Here is a 20,391-nt window from a genome sequence, read left to right as displayed (position 1 = left end):
TATGTCCGACCATATATTCCAAATCCCAGTAGTTTCTTTCACCCTGGCTGCATTCAAGAAAAAAAAATCTTAGTTTTTTTTATACATTTTTATTTAGAAATATGGGGAAATGTACAGATTTAATGTAGTACTGGTCATCCTTCTGAACTTAAAATATATATAATTTATTGTTTTCAACACAGTCTTTCAACTTGTAATTCTTAAAGGTACTTGCAGAACTTGGTAAACAAGCATGGTCATTTCCTATTTATAGATTTGAAAATAAGACATACAAAATTGTCTTTAAAAATAAATAAGCAATATAAACATACCCTGAGAGCTTGATGTTACTGCAGCAACTACTTTTTTTAGTTAAAATATATACAGTTTGTAAACACACAGTATTTTTACAAGTTGATACACTTCCAAAATACAAAATGTATACATTTCAACATTTTACATGTACACAGAAAACATTCATAGACCCAAATGGAATGAAATGTATAATCAACAATGACTTTTCCAATAATGAATTTAAAAAAAATTCAAGTGTCAGAACACACACAGATGTGTAATAGAAGTAACTTTCAAACAGGACATTAAGTACAGAACAGATGACATAATATTTAACATCAAAACTTCTTTACATCAGATATATGTACATAAAAGTGCATTGTATGACTTGACAGTCTTCTATTCAAAACTGTTACACGTTGCTACAGTGATATAGGACTGTGTACTGACATACAAAACTACTTAAGAAAAAATCTTATTTTACACACAGTAGAAATGTGTGTTCTGAAAGGAACTAAACGGAAATGATCTTTGGTAGTGCATGAAAAATTAACATGGAAGAGATGAACAGCTAACTTCAACACGCAGTTCTGAAAAAAATATTGAGAATCTACTGACTGTTTTTAACATGTTTTAATCACAGGACAGTAGATGTTCTCGGTTAATACTTACTTTGACCTATCAGGAATTTAATAAATTTAACTGTCATTCCCAAATACACAAAATAAATGACCCACAGAAATACCACTAGATGTCACATCAGGTAGAGTAAAAACCAAGAGTTAATAGTTGAGCACTTTTGTTCACTTTATTTAGCAAACTTTGTCAAAACTAATCCCATACTGAGTTAAGCCCAGCATATGGAAACATCTTTCTTGGTTGAAAAAATGAACAGGAAGTCAGCAAGTGTGATACTGTAACCTGTCTTAAAGCCTAACAATTGATAAAGTGCCAATGTGCTCAGAAAGTGGTGCTTATTTCAGAGAAAAGGCTAGAAAATAAGCATTGCTTTCCAAACGCATAGGCAGTTTATCAGTTCTGATGAAGTTCATTGAAGTAAGTGGACGAAAGCGCTAACACAAATTCTTTAGGAGTGGAACCCCCCTGCCATCTTCCTTTTTTGTTTTCTTAGTTGGTCGATTTATTTAGTTTATCAGTTGTATTAGGCTTTAAGATAGGTAACAGTATGACACTTGTTGACTTCCTCTTTAATTTTCAACAAGAAAAGATGTTTCCACATGCTGGGTTTTAAGGCTTTAACTACGAGTATGGCTTACTTCTGATGACGTTTGCAAAGTAAAGCGAACAAAAGCCTTCAACTATTAAAGATTTATTTTACTCTAGACTTGATGCGACTACTGGTGTTATTTCCTGTGGATTGTTTGGACTTTTTACGTCAGTGAATGCTTGTTTTGAGGACACAAAATAACTGAACCACTAAGAGACTAAAGTTAATGTACTTAAAATCCAACTGTACTACAGATCATAAAACATGCAAAAAATGTTTTACATGTTCATACATTCACAAGCAGATACTAGAGAATCAGTCTAGGTGGCCATTTGCAGCCCTATCATGTCAATTCCCACTATATGCTCCCTTACCCATAAGGGACAGAAGAGAGAGGAACAATACAAGGTATCCTCATCCACACATCAAGGTTCTTTTTGAAAAGATGGATCTACTTTTTTATATGAAGAAGCTTATTTCTTACGTTCTTCTAGGGCAGATGGTTAGCAACCCTACCAACAGGTTCTGTTTATATTATAATGTAGATTAAGATTCTTAAAGCTGGTATTTGTGGTCCTGTCAGTTCTTTGTACATAGGGTTTGGATTTTTGTACATAGGGTTTGTATTTACTTGGCCTGAACGTCACCATAAAGGCTTAAAAAGTAAAAAAAAGAAAGTTATGGACATTCAGAAACTCTATGGCTAAAACACTTCAGCTCCTTAAGAGTTCATCTGCATACATCCCATTGGCCTCCATTACAGGAAGTTTAAGGTATCACACAGTGAAAACTCTAGCTTTGCTGACTTTTTCCTGCAGTTCTTGGGGAATGGTTTGTGTGACCCTTTTACCCTTTGGCTTGATGTTAGGTTGGGATATTTTGCAGGAACCTTAATCTTTATGGGCATCATATGGGTTTAAGGACCCTGTGCTTCTGTAGTACAGCAAATCTATTCACAACCATCTTAGGTAAACACAGACAACAGCTTCAATTTGAAAGTTGATAACCATTCTCTCACACAACAGTTTAGATTTCTTGCCTGGGTAATGAAGGAATGAGCACTACTGAACATACAGTACAAAACCCTAGGAACTACTACACTTGTGCAGGCTTGGCAGTATGAAAGCTGTTGCTTCCTGACCATGGAGTAGGCAGTGTTAATACCCAGAGATGGATCCTCCAATGTGGATGTGGGGGGGGGGGTGCACATCTACTGGGCCTCTTGTCAGCAGAGGTGGAAGTTGAATGTGCATCCATTCCTTTGCTAGTTCAAATATGATTAAAATCCCTATACACATTCTTACTAATATGCTGTGTTAAAAGGTAAGATAAGGTACTTATACTCAGCTACATTTTGGACAGATGGCAAACAACCATATCTCCTCCCAATATGGCTGTGCAAGCAATATTCTCACTAATGAAAGGAAGTACAAACTTCAACTTTCACATGCAGGTGACACTGCAAAGTTTCCAGCCACACAGATGTCAATCATCTACCACCCAAGAACAAACTCACTTTTAGTTCAGCTGTATCACTTCAGTGTTGCATGTTCTGACAAGAAAAAATGAAAGTTAAGCACTTATCATAATCACAGATCTGAATATGCAAGCCCATCCTTAGCAACAAATATTCTATACTTGTGAAAAATTAAGCATGGAGGATTTACACACAAGGCTTGCAATACAAAGTGTCTTCTAGCTGAATGTCTTTTAGCAGAGGAAATGGCCACAAGGAAAAATATTTTCCAAGATACATACCTTGGATCTGCAGTTTCAATGGTTTCATAAGGAGGAAGAGACAGGTTCTTTAAAAACAAAATATTATTCACAGTGACAAGAACCTTGATAGGAAGCAGAGCAAGGGAAGTTTAATTAAAAAAGGTCTTATGTACCTTTAATGATGGGAATGAAAGAATTAGACCCCTGATGCAAGTTAATGATGCAACTGAAATGAGGAATAACTTAAACACAAGTCAACATTTTGAGATATTAATACATACAAGGGGGGCTACAAATATTAATATCACCACCATAACTTAATGTACTTGCATTGTACCAAGTTAGCTTCTGCTACAGATTTTTAAGTGAACTGTATTTTGATACACATGGAGCTTTTCTCTCCAGGCCTCTACTAAAAATGGGTTCTTCTGGCCCAGGTGGACTTTGCCAATAAAAATATATCAATTAATAATTAAATAAATTTGAGATGGATAATTTGACACTACATGTATGGGAGCAGTGAAATGATCTAAACCCACAGAAGCTCAGATAGAAATACTTTTACTTTTGTTTTGTTTTCCTAGCATCGGGCCAAAGGGAAAAAGTTAAGGAATGGACTGAGTGGGAATATGCAGAGTATCTGGCTAGTACTGGTCAGGAGGATTCTGTAGGGCCTTCACTGTACAGGCCTCTCCAGAAGATTAAGCCTGAGCAGAGAAAACCAGACCGGATGACGTCAGTCCTGAGCAATGCGAAGGACAATGGACTTATTCTGCCTGGCACGTTTGCAAGAACTTCAATATCACACAAATGGGTGGAAATGCAAAGAAATCTGGGTGCCATTTCTGAACTACATCATATAAAAAGAAGTTATGTCTTACCATAATGTTCCACATGTGTTGTACATCTTTATTCATTCATTACTGTTAGGACTTCGGTTCCATCCTCGGAACTGACAGGGCCATTACCAAGCCCGTGCCAGCCAAAAATTCTCAGCTAAGATCTACCCACAATGCCCCTCTCAGTCTCTTAAGATAGAGTTTGCCCTCCATTACAGTATACAAGTAATAATAGTGACAGTAGGAGGCTCTGTCTGAGCGGATACCTTAACTAACAAGGAAATCCTAAAGTCCACCAGGAGTCCAGGCAGGGGGAAGGAGGATGGAAGGTAATGAATGAATAAAGATCTACAACACAGATGGAACATTATGGTAACGCAACTTCTTTATCAGATGTTGTAAATCTTTAATCATTCCTTACTGTTAGGACCGAGTCCCCAGCTACTTGAGTCCTGGGTGGCCCTAAGAAAGGACATTCCTGAGCACCACAAAACCAAAAGATGCTCGTCCCCTGGAGGCCAAATCCAATTTGTAATGAGTGATAAAGGTATGAGGTCTTGCCCAAGTGGCTGCTGCGCAGATATCATCCATAGAGGCTCTGGAATGAAAAGCCACTGCAGTAGCCATCGATCTAGTACATTGAGCCTTTATTTTGGAAGGTAAGGGCACTTTGTTCTGATGGTAAATGAAAGTAATGATGTTTCTGTGCCAAGAAGATAAAGTCATTTTGAAAACAGGCTTACCCAATCTGGGTCCTGCAAAGGCCATAAACAATTGATCCATTTTTCTGAAAGATTTAGTTTTGTCCAAGTAGAAACAAAGTTGCCTATGAACATTGAGGTATGTAGAAGGTATTCCCCCTCTATTTGAATGGTGAGGAAAGAAAACCAGTAGGTCAACAGATTGATTAATGGAAAACCCAGAAATGACCTTGGGCAAAAAGGAGGGGTCAGTACGTAGGGACACTCTTTCCCTATGAAAAATCAATTAAGGTCTCTTGACACTCAAAGGCCTGCAACTCAGATACTCTTCTCACTGAGGTAAGGGTGACAAGTAGTTGTTTTCCAAGGCAAAAATTTTATATCACAGGAGTTAGAGAACTCAAAGGGAGGATTTGTTAATGACTGAAGCACCAAAGACAAGTCCCATGGCTCTATAGGAGGCTTGACTGGAGGTTTAATATGTTATACTCCTTTCATGAAGGTTTTGCACAGTCGGCGTGACATAACAGATGAATTGTTAATTCCACTGTGAAAATTTGCAATAGCTGCTAAATGCACTATAAGTGTCAATGCTGAAGCTCCTGTATGCAATAGGGTAGTCAGGTACTGTAGGATCTTCTGAATAGGCATGGAAAAGGGGTCTAAAGTTATGTTCTTTGGCCCATCTAGAGAACCTAATCCACTTACTAGAATATATTTTCCTGGTGGAAGGTTTGTGCGAAGCCAGAAGAATCTCGCGAACAGTGGATGAAATATCAGGTAGCCTGACAATCATCAGAAATGGAGAAACCAAGCTGTGAGCTTGAGGCTGTGAAGATTGGGGTGAATCAGTTCCTGAGGATGAGACAGCAGACCTTGGGATTGATCCAGGATCCATGAGCTGTGAATCAGATGAGGCCATAGGAAAGATAACCAGACTTGACAGGGCCAATAAGGGGCACAGTGGATCACTCTGCTTCTCAACCTTTAAGCTTTCTGAAGGAATTTTGGGGTGAGTGGAAATGGGGGAAAGACAGAGCAGACCCGGGGGGGGCCAATCGTGCATCAGAGCATCCCTCGGGTGACTCCCCCTGAGGGGGGATCAGGGCAAAATGGCTTCTGCATTTGTTGTTTAGGGGAGAAGCAGACTGGTCACAGTAAGGCCTGCCCCAATGGTGGAAGATCTGATCCGCTATTATAGGCTTGAGGGACCACTTGCGAGACATCAAAATGTTCCTGCTCAGATTGTCTGCACCAAGACTGGAACTCCTGGGAATGTGCGTTGCTATGAAAAAAGTGGTTGGAAGCCATCGCCCAGTGCCAAATTCTCATGGCTTCCTGACACAGGGGGTAAAGGCCTGGTTCCACCTTTTTTATTGATGTACCAGATGACTGACATGTTGTCCAACTGAACTGCAATGGTCCCGGAAGAAAGGAATGTGTGGAATGCTTGCAACGCTAAGAGAACTGCCCTCAATTCCAGGATATTTATGTACAAACTGGCCTCCATGGGGAACCAGATGCCTTGGACTGTCTTTTACTGGAAATGCCCCCCACCCTAACAGTGAAATGTCCATGGTCACCGTGGTCCAGGACTGGGAAAGGCAGAATGGTCCACACCAAAGATTTGTTTTTGGCTTTATCCACCATAGAGTTTCTTTCTTGCAAAGGTTTGTAAGGTGTATCAAGTGGTTGAGTGGGTGGGTTAAGACTGACCATTGTGATGGAAGGAGCCATTGTAATAGTCATGTGCAACTTCGCCAGTGGTACAAAGGTAATGGTTGCTGCCATATAGCCCAATAGTTGTAGTACAAGGTGTGCTGGTACAAATGTCTGTGGAAGGAGGACTTGAATCTATCTTCTTATTTTTGAAAGCCTGTGAGGAGGAAGGGAAGTTTGACTGGACGTTGCGTCGAAGATCGCTCTAATGAATTCCAGTGCTCTTGTTGAAGATGCGTGTGATTTGTCCATGTTGATCATGATACCTAGGCGAACAGCAAGGCCTTGAGTGCAAGAGAGACTGAGAAAGAAAAGATTCTTGGTCATGGCGGTAAGGAGCCAATAGTCTAGATATGAAAACACCTGGAATCCTTGTAGTCGGAGATGAGCTACTATGACTGTCATACATTTGGTGAACACTGGGGGCTGTCGAGAGACCAAAGGGCAGTACCCTGAACTGATGGTGATTGGCTCCCAGCCAGAAGTGGAGAAATATCTGGGAGCGTTTGTCCATCTTTATGTGGTAATACGTATCCTGGAGGTCTATAGAGCACATCCAGTAGTCCTTCCCCAAAAAGGGAAGAATGGACTGCACCGTGACCATCCGGAATTTTTGAGGTTTTATAAATTTGTTTAGTAAGCCGAGATCCAGGATTGGTCTCCAGTCCCCTGTCTTTTTTCGCACTAAAAAGAACCTTGAGTAAAACCTGGATCCTCTCTGGTTTGGTGGGACTGTTTGGATGACTTTTCCTTAGCAGCTTTTCGATTTCTAAGGCTGCAGCCTCCCTCTGACGAAGTGGAACATTGGGGATTCGTTTTATGGGTCTGGGAGTAAGGTCAAACGGGATACGATAACCTCTGGATATTATTCTCTGCAACCACACATCTGTTGTTTATGAGTTTCCAAGCCTGTAGGTGCAGAGAAAATCGACCCCTGACTACTTCCAGAGGGAAGCAATTTGGCTGCTGTTCAGGAGCGTTGGAAGGGTCAGCCAGAGAAGGAATCTCTAGCGCCCTGGTTGCTTGGACCCCCCCTCTTCCCCGAAAGGTGAGTCTTCCGGATGAGTTGCCCCCTCTGCCCGGGGGGACTGCTCATCAATGATGGATTCCTCAGGGGAATCAAGATGCTTCCTTTTGCAAAGTTTCTTCCGGGTGACTCCCCAGTCAGATCTTCTGAGGAGGACTCCAGAGAAAAGGTTCCCTTCAAGAGAAGGTCTTGCAGCTCCCATGCTCAGGATCCCAGAGTAGGGAGTTGGAACAGCTGCATGCTAGAGGAGGGTTCTGGTGCTGATGGCCAATGGTGCCAACTGCGTGCCTGTTGAAGCAAGGACCCCCCTCCATCACCTGGAAAGCAGGCCTACCCGAGGAGGGATGGGAGCCTGGAACAGAGGACGACCTCGGAGCTGGGGTCACACCCCGCCCTGAGGAGCCCACCTCCAGGTAAGGAGCTCTCAGAGGACCGGTAGCTGCAAGGAGAGCTGTGGCCGTAGATGGCGCTATAGAAAAAATACGCACCAAACTAGGTGCCACAGTGCCGACAGCCCAATCACTGCTCCAAGAGTGCACCAGTTCCAAAAGAGCCGTTGCACCAAGAAGTAATTGGTGCCGATATGGAAGCCTCTGCTGTCGGAGCAGAGACAGAATGCACTGGGATGGCCATCGGTACTGAAGTCTCAGAGACTTGGGAGGAGGCCGGAGGAGGATATACAGGTGAATACTCAGAGCTTCCGTTTCATAAGGGAAGGAAGACCTAGCCAGGGTGGGTAATCCTCTAGCTGCCAAAAGCTGGTCCACAACCCTCACTACAGCTTGTTCTGAAAGACTCCTGGTGGATCTGAAAGAAGCTGCAAATGGAGATTCTGGTCTCTCAAGAAATGGACTAAATTGTTGTCCCAAAAAGGGATCATAAGAGGGAAAATACCTGCTTCTGGGAAGGAGCTCGACCTTCGGAACCAATGGTGTCAGTATCAGTGGAGCCGTGTAAGACATTGGCGCCGGGACTGGTGTCGATGCAGGTACAGTGGTCGGTGCCCATGTCAAAAACAAGGTCGGCACAGAAGGGGATGGGGCCAAAGCTGGTACAGTGGTTGGAGACTGAGTCAGAATTAAGGGCGGCACTGAGGGAGAAGACAGGGACCCTGGTGCAGAAGCTGTCTGAGCCGAAGGCGCGGGAGAAGCCCGATGTCGACTCTGTTCCGAGGAGGACACTGATGTTAGAATCGAAGGACTCTTTCTCCTTATGCTTTTTAACATCCTTCAGCTTACCAGGTGATGAGACCTCCATCCCAGAAAGAGCCTCAGTGAAGGGTGATTTCAACATACCCTTTAGAATAAGTTTGTTCTTGCTTTCAGCCGAAGTACGGTTGCTGAAACTAAAACAAATGCCACAAGAAACGTTAATGTGGTCAACGCCCAAACAATAAACACACCAGGTGTGACCATCAGAGTTTGGCATTTTACGCCCACACTTATCACACTGCTTGAACCCAAGCTTGGCCTTATCAGACATAATAACACGCTAATACTACCACACAATAAAACTAAATTACCAAACAAGAAGATAAAGGGATAGTGAAAAAACATTTATATATATATATATATATATATATATATATATATATATATATATATATATATAGAAGGCTAGGAAAGAGTACCAACAATGGTACTAAGAAATACCAAAAAGGTAAGAGAAGGGCCTACACTAGGTAGGGAAGAGGGAGTAGTACCAACGATGGTACGAAAGAACTACTAAGGTCGTGGGTAGGATTTAGTCTGAAAATGAGAAAGGTACAGACGAGAAATAACCTTAGACTAGAAAAAAAAACTGGATAATAAACACTAAGAGCTAGAAAAAACACAAAAAGTGACACTTAGCTGGTGAGGCGGCTTGGCACATCTGATGAGGAACGTGGCAAACGAGATCTGAAGAGACAGGGGCATTGTGGGTAGGTCTTAGCTGAGTGTGTTTGGCTGGCGTGAGCTTGGTAATGCCCGTGTCGGTTCCGAGGATGGAACCAAAGTCCTAACAGTAAGGAATGAATAAAGATGTACAACATCAGATGTGACATTCCATGAGAGAACGAATGAGGCAGAAGACGTTGCCCTTGGTGTTGGTTGGGAAAAATGTTGAAATAAACCTTCCTTGAGTAACAGAAAAGCTTCCATGGTATTGACAGACTGACTCATACTGCATCAGTAAACAGAAGCTGAGCCTGCGTACTGAAGAACCATCTTTCCCCCAGCAATATGACTTATAAGAAAGCAGTCTGTTGGCACACCCAATTCCCATACGCTCACTGCTTCTGGATAAAAGGGGCAAGACTGACTTCCCCTCCTACCTGCTGATGCATCACAAAACTTCCATGCTACTGCTATGGGTGTCTCTTGCAAGTCGGGTAACAAACTCTGAAAGACGTACAGTGTGACCAAAAACTCTCTTCCAGAAAACAGGTGTGCAAATTGGTCTCCATTTATGACTACACACCTTGGGACAGTCTGCCCATCAGGGCATAAGAGCTCATAGTGACAGCCACTTGAGTAGAAAAATCAAACTGATTACCCAGCATCTGGTATGGAGTGTGGGTCCACCATTATAAATGCAATTGTATGCTCTAGAAATCCTGATCTGTTGTGCTATGCAGTTTCCTAATGTAACACCCTCCTGAGCAACCTAGCAAATGAATCAACATATAAAATGCTGCCATAATATATAATGTTAACACATGAAGACCCAAGCATGCCCAAAACTGAATGATTTGAAACAATAAGGTTTGGAAGGGAAGACATTCCCCTGTATGATAATGTGCCCAGTATACATGTAATCTATGTCAAAACTTGCAATGGCACCAACTGGTATTATACTCACTTTAACTCCTAAAGATCCTAAGAGACTCAGAGGAGACTTCTGAGCCAAAACTACTTTGTTCCATGCTGGAGCTGCAATAAGTCAATTATGCTGGTAAGAAAACACCGTCATCCCCTGCATTCTACACTTCACTGCAAATAAGGACACACACTTGGTGACCACCTTGAGGGTTGCGATACCAAAAGAAAGCACCTCAAACCGATAATGGATTTCTACCAAAAATTTAAGACATCTCTTGGACTCTTTAGTTAAGCATCTTGGTGGTGCAAAGAGCACATAAAGTCTCCTTTTGACAGTCACAGAATGATCGACTGTACCTGTGTCCGTCCAAAAAGTTTCTTTTAGGATAAATTGGTTTAGGCTAGGCTAGTATGGGTTGTCTTTTGTCTTTTTTGGAATTAAAAAGTACCTGGTGCAGTTAACTGCAACCTCTCTGGTTTGGTAGAACCTCCTGGTTGGCAATACTGTCCATAAAGCTTAACATTTATTTTCTGACCACACACAATTCATGGGAATAGGAACTCTGGCAATGGAAGGAAATGGGGCTGGGGAGTGGTATGAAAGGGAATGTCGTACCCACTGTGTATAACTGACATGATTCACTTGTCCAGCATGATGGCCAGCAACCCTGACATATGACCCACACTGTTGCTGCTGACCTTCTTGCCTCTGGCCTGGTGACTGATGTAGAAGTTACTATTCTGACATCTCTGATCCTTCTGCTTGCAATCTATTAAAGCATGTAGTTTGGAAGTTATTAATTCTGATACGTTTATAATAAAGAAGATATTACACCCTGTAAATATTCTTCTATAAAACACACATTTGAAAAGTACTACTAATGCCCATTTTACTTTGTTATATAACCACTGCCATTTTTCTCTGCATCGGTCATATATTTATATACGGTGTGTAAAAATTCAAACTGTATGTAGTTGGATACTGCTCTGTACTTCCCTACTGCACACTTGTACCCGTATGTCATGACTGAAAAGGGTTCATAGACTAGCTTACTCAACAGGTTATGAAAATGAAAAATAATCTACTGGGGTATTGAAAAAGGGCCCCTTAGTTTCCACATCCTCATCTTCCCAGCTGTATGGAAAAGTTTACCTGTAGAGGTTGCATCATATGTTTACGGATATGAGACAATTTTATTTACTTAATGATCGACTTGTGATTTTTAGACTTGGAGCTTTATTCTTCTAATAGAGTCACCATCACTGGTCCGAGACGCTGGACCAGATAAACAGTGACCAAAAATGCCCCATGACAGTTAAGTTTAAGAATGTAAGAACCTCCCTTAAAAGAGTATATCAGGATACACTCCTAGAGCCAACCATGGATGTAGTGCTTGCTGACGAAGTTTTGGTGGCTGGATGACTGTACAGCCCAGCTACTCTCAGTCCAAAAAAAGGTAGCCACAGTGTGGGCAAAGGGGCAAGAGGAAAGTGCAATGGTAATCAAATAGTGTTACATAACTGCAAAACAAACCATAGTACTGACATCCAGTAAAAACAATCTGTCTAACTTGAACTCCATCAACAATGTACATACACCACATTGCTTACGGTTTAAAAAAAAAAATGAATGAAAAGTAAAAAATCATCAGGAAGTAAGACACTAAAATCAAATCTGTAGTAACTAAATAAAAAAAAAAACAATGAACCACCACCATGATTTGGCAACTATAGCTCACAGTTTTGTTCCGAAAACAAATACTTAATGAGCAAAAGAAAAACATTTTAAGGCAAAATCAGAATCAGTTAAATGACATGGGGCAATCTCTGAATAGAAGAATTAAGAATGTAAAGGAATGCTGCACTATGGAAAATGTTGTTGGCCTGAAAATATCCTTGATAAAGGACTAAATTGCAGCCTTACTTATCCAACTTAATTCAGAAGCTGAGGAAATGTACTTAATGACATTGTCGTGCCACATCACTGCATATTCATGCGAATTCATAACAAATATTCTCCTTTTATCCCTTAAAAGCTCAATACAAAGTCCTGGTCCAATCCAACAGTTGCCTCTTGCCTGACAGCTTGTATACTCTGAATACAAAAAACAATATTAAACAATGCTGGTGAATGGGAAACTCCTCCTTTTCCATGGTGAAATAGACACCAGTTTAATCACATTAATAACAGGTAGCACGGGCTTTGATCCCATTCCTCCCAAGTGAATGCAAGATTCACAATTCACCTGCAATTCAGCTTTTCATATCTGAGTGGAATCAGACCTCCTTCCTTGACTGTGACATGGAAGTATTTTTAAGGCCTACACGGCTAATAATCCTAACCAATGAGGTTACCTGACCTACTAAATGTTACTACAACTGTCAGGTGCATCAAGAACTGGGTATACAAGCCAATGCTATGAGAGATTACTAAGCCACAAAGCACAATGAAGTTCTTTATGGTATGTTTCAACTTTTTTTAACATAAAAGCTATGGCATTCTATTCTGGGAAGCATTACAAACTTATTTAAATAAACTCTGGAACAGATGGATTCTAGCATGTTAAAACTGAGCTACAAAATAAAGAAAAAACAAAAAAAGGCCAAAAGCATTAGTTTGCATAAAGCAATTTAAGCTAAAAGTGTGTGTGTGTGATTTTCACCATCAAAGTTAAATAACTTTGTATCCCCATCGCACACGTTGCGGACACAATTAATGCCAATAATGAGGCAATGCAAAAACTAAAGTTAGAATTTTTTTTTAACTGGGTAAACTCACAAGATGCAAACTCTCTTTCCAGGGGCAACCTAGGAAATCCATCTGGTTAAACTACTTGCTCAGAGTTGGCAAACCTGAAAATTTTGGAAATCAAACCCAGAACTACATGAAGAATCCTGTTAACAGCCCACAGCCTTAATCCTCTGTAGCGATTGCCAAACAACTTTAAAATCTTTAAATGTTACTGAAGCATTATTCATCTGAATTACCACATAAACGCACTTCTGAGGTAGAAGTAACTGCGGTGCAATGAACACAATTAATGCAATAAATACCTCTAAAACAATATTGCCAATTGTAATACACTGGGCATCCACAATGCCATCTGCTGTTTCTAACAGAACCAAAACCATTTTTGCAAAGCCCGAGCCTTCTGTTTCCTGGTTTTGGTTCTGTTGTTTTCTGGCTAGTCTGGATATACTTTATCTGCTGTTTCTAGGCATAAGGTGCAGGAAGAAGAGAGTTGGGAAGGGTGATATCACTGCTGCCAGCAATGTAAAACGGAATCATCCTGCAGTCAAGTATGGACAACACTGGCAAATTACTTCATTAATATGGCAGTGGTTTGTGCAAAGTCCACTATGTTATTTTGTAAGTCTTTCTGGAATGACAGTAAAGCTTCTACAACACTCCTCACTGCAACTGTACAAATAACGGTTACTCAAACAAATATTTTTATAACGGTTACTCAAATATTTTTAAAAGGATTACATTCAAAAATGCATGGTTAACTCAGCTATCAGTAACTTCTGAGCTATTTGCTAACCACAGAAATGGCAGAAAACAGTCATAAATAAGGTCAAAATGTTTTTCTTTTTATAAAACGAAGTATAGTCACTACACCACTGCTCATCTGTGCTTACAGAGGCTCCAAGTAGTTATAGGCTGAAATGATTTTGCTGTTACTTGTTAATAATTTAGGAAAGTAAATGTGTAACTATAACAGTGCAGTTAAAAAGTTGGTATGCTACCGCCTTAATATCTTGGAACACTACCCGAAACATTTTGGAAGGCAAGTTACGTATAGCAAAGGGACAAAGAACAGACTTCAGGAAAAAGTACAGCAGATGACATGGCTGTAGCTGGGAAAGGCAGAAGTACTTCTGATGTTAAAAATAAAGCATCCCATTGAATGTTTTGGCTTCTGGATAATATACGAGTGTAAGGGCTTGTTTGCTGGCTCAGTTCAGAAACAGTGTAACAAGGGTTGGAAGAAAGGTGCAGCCATCCTAGGTGCACAGTGATTTGGGGAGTTGCTGGCAACAGCTGATTTGTGTTAAGTGCAAAACCACTATCATTTGGGCTGAGGCACTATAGCACTGCGTGTATGGCAGGCATAAACTGTTCCTACAATTTGGAGAGAGATAAGAACCTTTTTTTTTTCTTTTTACTGCTTCTCAACTTAATACTCGGGGGGGGGCATCAGATTAAGGGAAGGCCTTAAATGCCGGAATAGCTAGCTATACTTCTAATGTCCAGTTAGATGTTAACAGCATGTTTTAAGGGCAAGTAAGCTACTTTGATAAACTGGTTGACTATCCTGCATTTACTTTACTGCTAATGGGCCAGCCCAGCTCTACAAAAGCTGGTCTGGCAAAGAAATCTCAAACAAGTGAGACCTCTACATGTGGATGCATGTTTTTAACCCTCAATGTAATGTCTGCATAACTATTTTTGCTTTTAATTAATTAATGTGGTGAGAGTCATGGAGGAGGTTCACATCCTAAGATTTTAAGTGAAAGGCAGATGGGTTTTTACACTTCAGGTTTGCTAAAGACAGTAAACTACATTCACAATATTACCCTAACCAAAGTACAGCTCTAATTTCCCTTTAGATTTCTCAGGAATACAAAGATTAGTTACAGCCGAACATTAAACTGTAAACAAATTGTACTTACAGCAATCATGCTCAGGTAAACATAGAACTCATTAATATTACTGCTAAAAATTACTGGTTCAGTTGGTACCACTTCCATTGCATTGGAAATGAAAGAAAAAAATCTATATTCTGGAATTAGAGATCTGTCACTACATACATTTGATAGGATTTGCAGAACACAGAGTTTAATGGACTACTGTAAGTAAATTTGCACAGTTTTCAAAAATGGCAATATACCTAATAAAAGATCATATAAAAGAGGGGGAAATTCAGTATTATCTAAAAACAAAAGAACTATGACATGGAATAAACATCTAAAAATTACTGCTTCGTTCAACAAATTTCTACTATTATTATTAGATTATTTTATAAACAATGTTTCAAATCATAATTATAGATCATATATGTTTTCATATAAATATATTTTAACTAAACAGTACTAGATTTAGAAACTTAACCAATTTGCTTCATTGCAATATTTTCGCTTTATAAAACAAGAAAAATTGTACTGAATACAGTGTTCGCTTTTAAAGATGGCACTTGTTAATGCATCAGTCCACTCAACAAAATAAAACAGCTCTGCTGCCAAGTACAGTACTGATTTAAATGTACAAAATCCATTCAAAACATTTTTTCAACCATACTTGGTCACATTTCTGGTCAGTCAGAAACACTGGCTAAATGTAGCTTATGAAGCCCAGACACTAGATGGCAGCAAAATATAATTTCTTGTTCATTTTCTTCCAGACCCTTACTTCTGGGCAAAGTCAGAGAGTGAGTTTATTCCATTATGCCTTCATAACAATTCCTTTGGGTCTGGGATCATATCCATAAAGAAAAGTAGCTACTAATACAAACACTGTTCCCACGAAAAATAAACTGTGAATGAAAGCAAAATATAGTTAGCTAGACAACACAGAACAAAAATCTGTAAAAGAACAAACAATTTAACAGTAACAAGTACTGTACAAATACACAAGATGTGTTACTTATTTAGCTATTGTTGACTAGGTTAGTACCACTAGGCTAATGGCCTCATTCTTCTTTTGTATTAAACACATTTTCAACCATTAGTAAAAATAATTGCATGCAGTTATATGCATGAATATTCCAAAGAAAGTGATATGGAATTTCACCAATCCTAGAAAAAAATCTACTGTACAAGTACAGCTCACACAGCCTGCCCTACAATTCTTTACAGTTACATTCTGTATCCTCTTAGCTAACTGCATTCCTCCAGTTACTGCCGTTTCCTGTTGGTGAGTCTCCTTTGAAACATGCTGCGTTTTATGCAGCAATGCTGAGATTATTTTCACTAATAGACTGTTGAAAGTTTTCTACTACATGTCTGCAACACAATCGTTGAAATCAATCGGTTATGGAGATTACGCTCAACTTCTGAGGGCAACCTATATTTATGAGGTTTATAGGAGGACCCTGCTCTACTGGTCCACTGCTGCTGCTACTACTACTCCAAAGTTGTTGTAGGTCAGTATAGGTCTTTTTTGAAAGAAAAGTACCATTAGCAGTGTCAAGAAGCTGTAAGAATTGGTATGGAAGAAGGGCGTGAGGATGTATGGGCAGAATTTGAGAAAAGGGGGATGGATTTAGTTTTAAAAGAGATGACAAGAATTCAGGCTACCAGATTAGACAAGATGATTAGTTAGGTGAAAGAATGTATATTCTGAAAGAGTGCAGGATGGAGAAGTGTTTTGGACAATGCTATGGTTAAAAAAGTAGTGGACTGAGTAATTGGGAAGGTCAGTATATGAAAGTGGAGGTGGAATGTTAGTTTTACAGAGGAAAGTAACAGTACAAATGGTTTCAGAGAATGGGGTAAGTATTCAGGGAGAACTGGGGGAAAGGAAGGGGATCAATGTAGTAGAATTAGGTGGGTTCAACTAGAAGTGATCTTGAGGGAAAGGTTATGGAAGACACAATGGACTGTGAAGGATGAAAAAGAAACACAAGGAAGGAAACGGAGAAGAGAACTTACAAAAATATATTTAAGCTGGCCAGAACTACAGTTAGCTAAAATGAGTTGGGGGTTAAAGTGCAGTGACTGCAGATAGGATCAAGACTGATGCAGAATTAGGGCAGAAAGAAAGCAGTATGATATGGAGACAGTGTAGGAAAGTTACTAGCATGGAAGCTGACGGAGAAGTTTCAGGGTTGGTAGATTAAAGTGATAAGGCAATTAGGTGGGGAGGGGCTGGCATATTCTTCTATAAAGTACTACGAAGCATTTTATGCAGAAGCACAATGATGGGAGGAGAGGTCAGTTTGGCAAAGGTTTAGGAAGGCAGGATGCTAAAAGGAGGATGAAAGGAACAGGTTGGGAAGATGAATTTAGGGAGAACTGCATTCGTCAATTCTGCATCTTAACATGAGCAAGCTGCAGGACTGGATAGCATTCCACAGATTATTACACAAAGGTGTAGTAGATAGCATGTAAAGCTTTGAGAGAAGTTAATGGCATTTTAGCAGGGCAGGACGTATTCAGAACTTGGGGGGGGGGGCACCAGTAATCTTACTGACCAAGAGGTAGGACAGATAGTATAACCTGACAAATTACAGTCTAATTTTATGGATAAAGCTTGAGGTAAAATTTTTCACAAAGGTTTTAGTAGCCAAACTAGAAGAGGTGTTTGGCAAGTTGATGGAGGTTAGGCAGACTGTCAGGTTTTCCAAGGATCACTGGAAAAACTACATTTCATGCAATGAGTGGAAAGGGAGACAAAAGTGTGTGGAATGGTATTATCGGAGAGAAAAAAAGAAGGATCTGACACTACAGAGTCGGATTTTAAGTATTAAAAGGTATGAATGTGGACAGCTGTTTTATTAGAGGTGCTAAAGCAGTATATAACAACCTAGAATGAGAGCAGTCAATGACATTAAACTAATGGAAAGGAAGGAGGAAGAATGAAATGAAACCAGGGGAAGAGGATGGGGGGAGAAGGATAAGGCAAGGATATCTCCTGCCCCTGTATCTATTTTTATGGGGAATTCTGGTTAAGAGTTTAGTAGAAAAGATGGGGGAAGGGGGGTGAAAAAGCTCATTTAGATAACTGCATGATGCTTTTTATGAATGTTATGGTAATTGTGATGAAAGAAATGGAAATCTTTGAAGAGTATGAGTGTAAATGTCTTATAAACATATCAATTACTGTACATACAGATGAAAGGAAGCCTTAATGTAAAGTAGGTAGAGTTCCCAAAAGAATACATTATGGCTAAATATTTAGGACTGAATGTATTGCCAGGGATACATTAGCAGAGAAGGCTGAAAAGTTGTGCAATGGTGGATGGGAAAGGGTCTGATCCTGCACATGCATATGGCAGTTTACCTATATTTTTGGGCCGCTGTTTATATAACGACACATCAGAAGAGCAGTAGCAAGCAACACCCCCAGTGTGACATAGTGTGACCTTATAATGTCAGACCTCTTATCTTCCAAGAAATGAATGGTGTTCTTAAGAAAATGAGATTACAAAAAGTGAGTAACATCCATTTGGGGCCTAAGGCTGTGCACCCCCCCCCCCCCCCCCCAGAAGGACATAAAACTAAGGCCTTCACTGACTAACTCAGTAATTCCCACATTAGGGTTACAATTTTTTTTTATATATTTTTAACCTTGAACTACTAACTGTATACAATTAAAATAATTAAAAAAAACATGCCTAATACTTCTGACAGCCCCATCGGGATATCAATCAAGTCGGTACCACCTACACCTGTGAGAAGCATGATGGCGTGTCCTAAAACAAACAGCTGCCTATTATTGTATTAGATTTGTTAGTGTAACCTAAACATTCAGGAGGCGTAAAATCCCAAGATGCTTGCAATATGTTTATTTGCAGGGGGAAAGAGACTACAGAGACTTGGGAAAGGATGTGTGGGGAAGAAAAATTCTCAAAGGTTGCAGTAATCCAGATTTTCTGCATTACACTGGGGCTTCTACCCTGGGAGTAGTTGTGAGTAAGCATTGTAGGGATTAAGAGCAGCCTGGAAGTGGAAGCAGATGGAGCCTATGAGACATGGGTGCATGAAATTAGCACTGTGAGACACACGAAGCGCAGACCTTTCAAACAATTAAGTAATTATGGTGAAAGGATAAGTCCTACAAAAGGAAGGTTGGAAAAAAAATGGGTATCTGGACAGTATGCAATGGGATGTTAGTATCAGTAGGGATAAAGGTACAGTTAAGGATTTCTAGAGATTACAAAACAAGTGTGGTGACAGAGAGAGAGAGAGAGAGAGAGTAGCTAAAATTCAGATAAGTGAAGAAGGGGTTGGAAGGATGGATTACATTGAGGATGCATGAAATTTAAGAGGAGTGGTTCAAGACACGACTAAAGAAAAGGGTGACTTGAAGAAACATGCAGAGACTTTGGGAGAAGAGAAAACTAGAACGATTTGCAGAAAAGCTCTGATAATGTGTATGGGAGACGGCTACAGGAATACATCTGTGAAAAAGCAATGGGGGCATGCGAGAAACTGATGTGTATTAACAGTGGTGAATATGCAGATTTGGAGATTAGATGGATATATAACATCCCAATACAACATTCCAAGAAAAACAGAAGACAACTGTTGACGACATAAAAGAATACATATATATATATATAGATATATATATATATATATATATATATATATATATATATATATATATATATATCTAGTTTTATATATATATATATATATATATATATATATATATATATATATATATTTATAGTGGGGATGTTGGGAAGTTAAAATATTCTGGTTTAAGACAGTAAATAAATGAAGTAGTGTGACAAGATATGACATGAGGGCACCATGCTGTATATGTATGTAGAACTGCTCAAACATCAGACACACTACAGGAATTTCACTTTTTTGCCTTTTGGAGTAATAAGGAAATTGCTATGGCACGAAACTAGACAAGGCAAGTGGATAAGGTTGACATTCAAAAGAGGACCATGGGAAGTTAGAAAACTAGTAAAGGCAGTAAGATTTATGTTATGAAACATGACTAACAGAAGAAAGGGAAAGTGAAGTATTCCAGTATGAACAGGTTTGAAACTGAGGGGGAGGCGGTACAAAAGTCAAAGACAAAGTTGACCGTGTATGAGAAAGCTTCATACATGTATAAGGGACTTCAGGATTACGTAACCTTTCCCGTCAGGAATTTTATCACTGATGGAAGATGTAATGGCATGGGGCTGAAATGTAAAATTCCCAATAAAAAGGTGCATTCATGCTACACTGGAGACTTATCAGAGGGCATGAAAAGCACAGTTGTGTACACTTACCATAAATGTAGATGTTAGAGTGTATTCACTGCTGCAGTCATCACTTGTGGGTTATCTCTGCTGGGTAGCCCTTGGCCAGCCCGAACACCAGAGTAAAGAGTATCCCTCTCACGTTGGCTGCAGAT

The 20,391-nt window shown here is 39.8% G+C and overlaps 1 protein-coding gene across 1 annotated transcript in view; it reads right to left on the bottom strand.

The window, feature by feature from the left end:
- Positions 1-14,763: 14,763 nt before the first annotated feature.
- The window catches only part of LOC122813503 (UDP-N-acetylglucosamine transporter-like), a 755,441-nt gene continuing 749,813 nt past the window's right edge, over positions 14,764-20,391 (bottom strand). Inside the window, 1 exon segment of the mRNA XM_044085850.1 lies at positions 14,764-15,844. Coding sequence (XP_043941785.1) covers positions 15,754-15,844 — 91 coding nt within the window. The 3' untranslated portion in view covers positions 14,764-15,753.

Source organism: Protopterus annectens, chromosome 10.part0 (assembly GCF_019279795.1).
Source record: "Protopterus annectens isolate FY-2018-M chromosome 10.part0, PAN1.0, whole genome shotgun sequence".
Taxonomy (NCBI): Eukaryota; Metazoa; Chordata; order Ceratodontiformes; family Protopteridae; genus Protopterus; species Protopterus annectens.
Note: the sequence above shows the minus strand (reverse complement) of the source record. Positions and strands in the feature narration are given on the sequence as shown.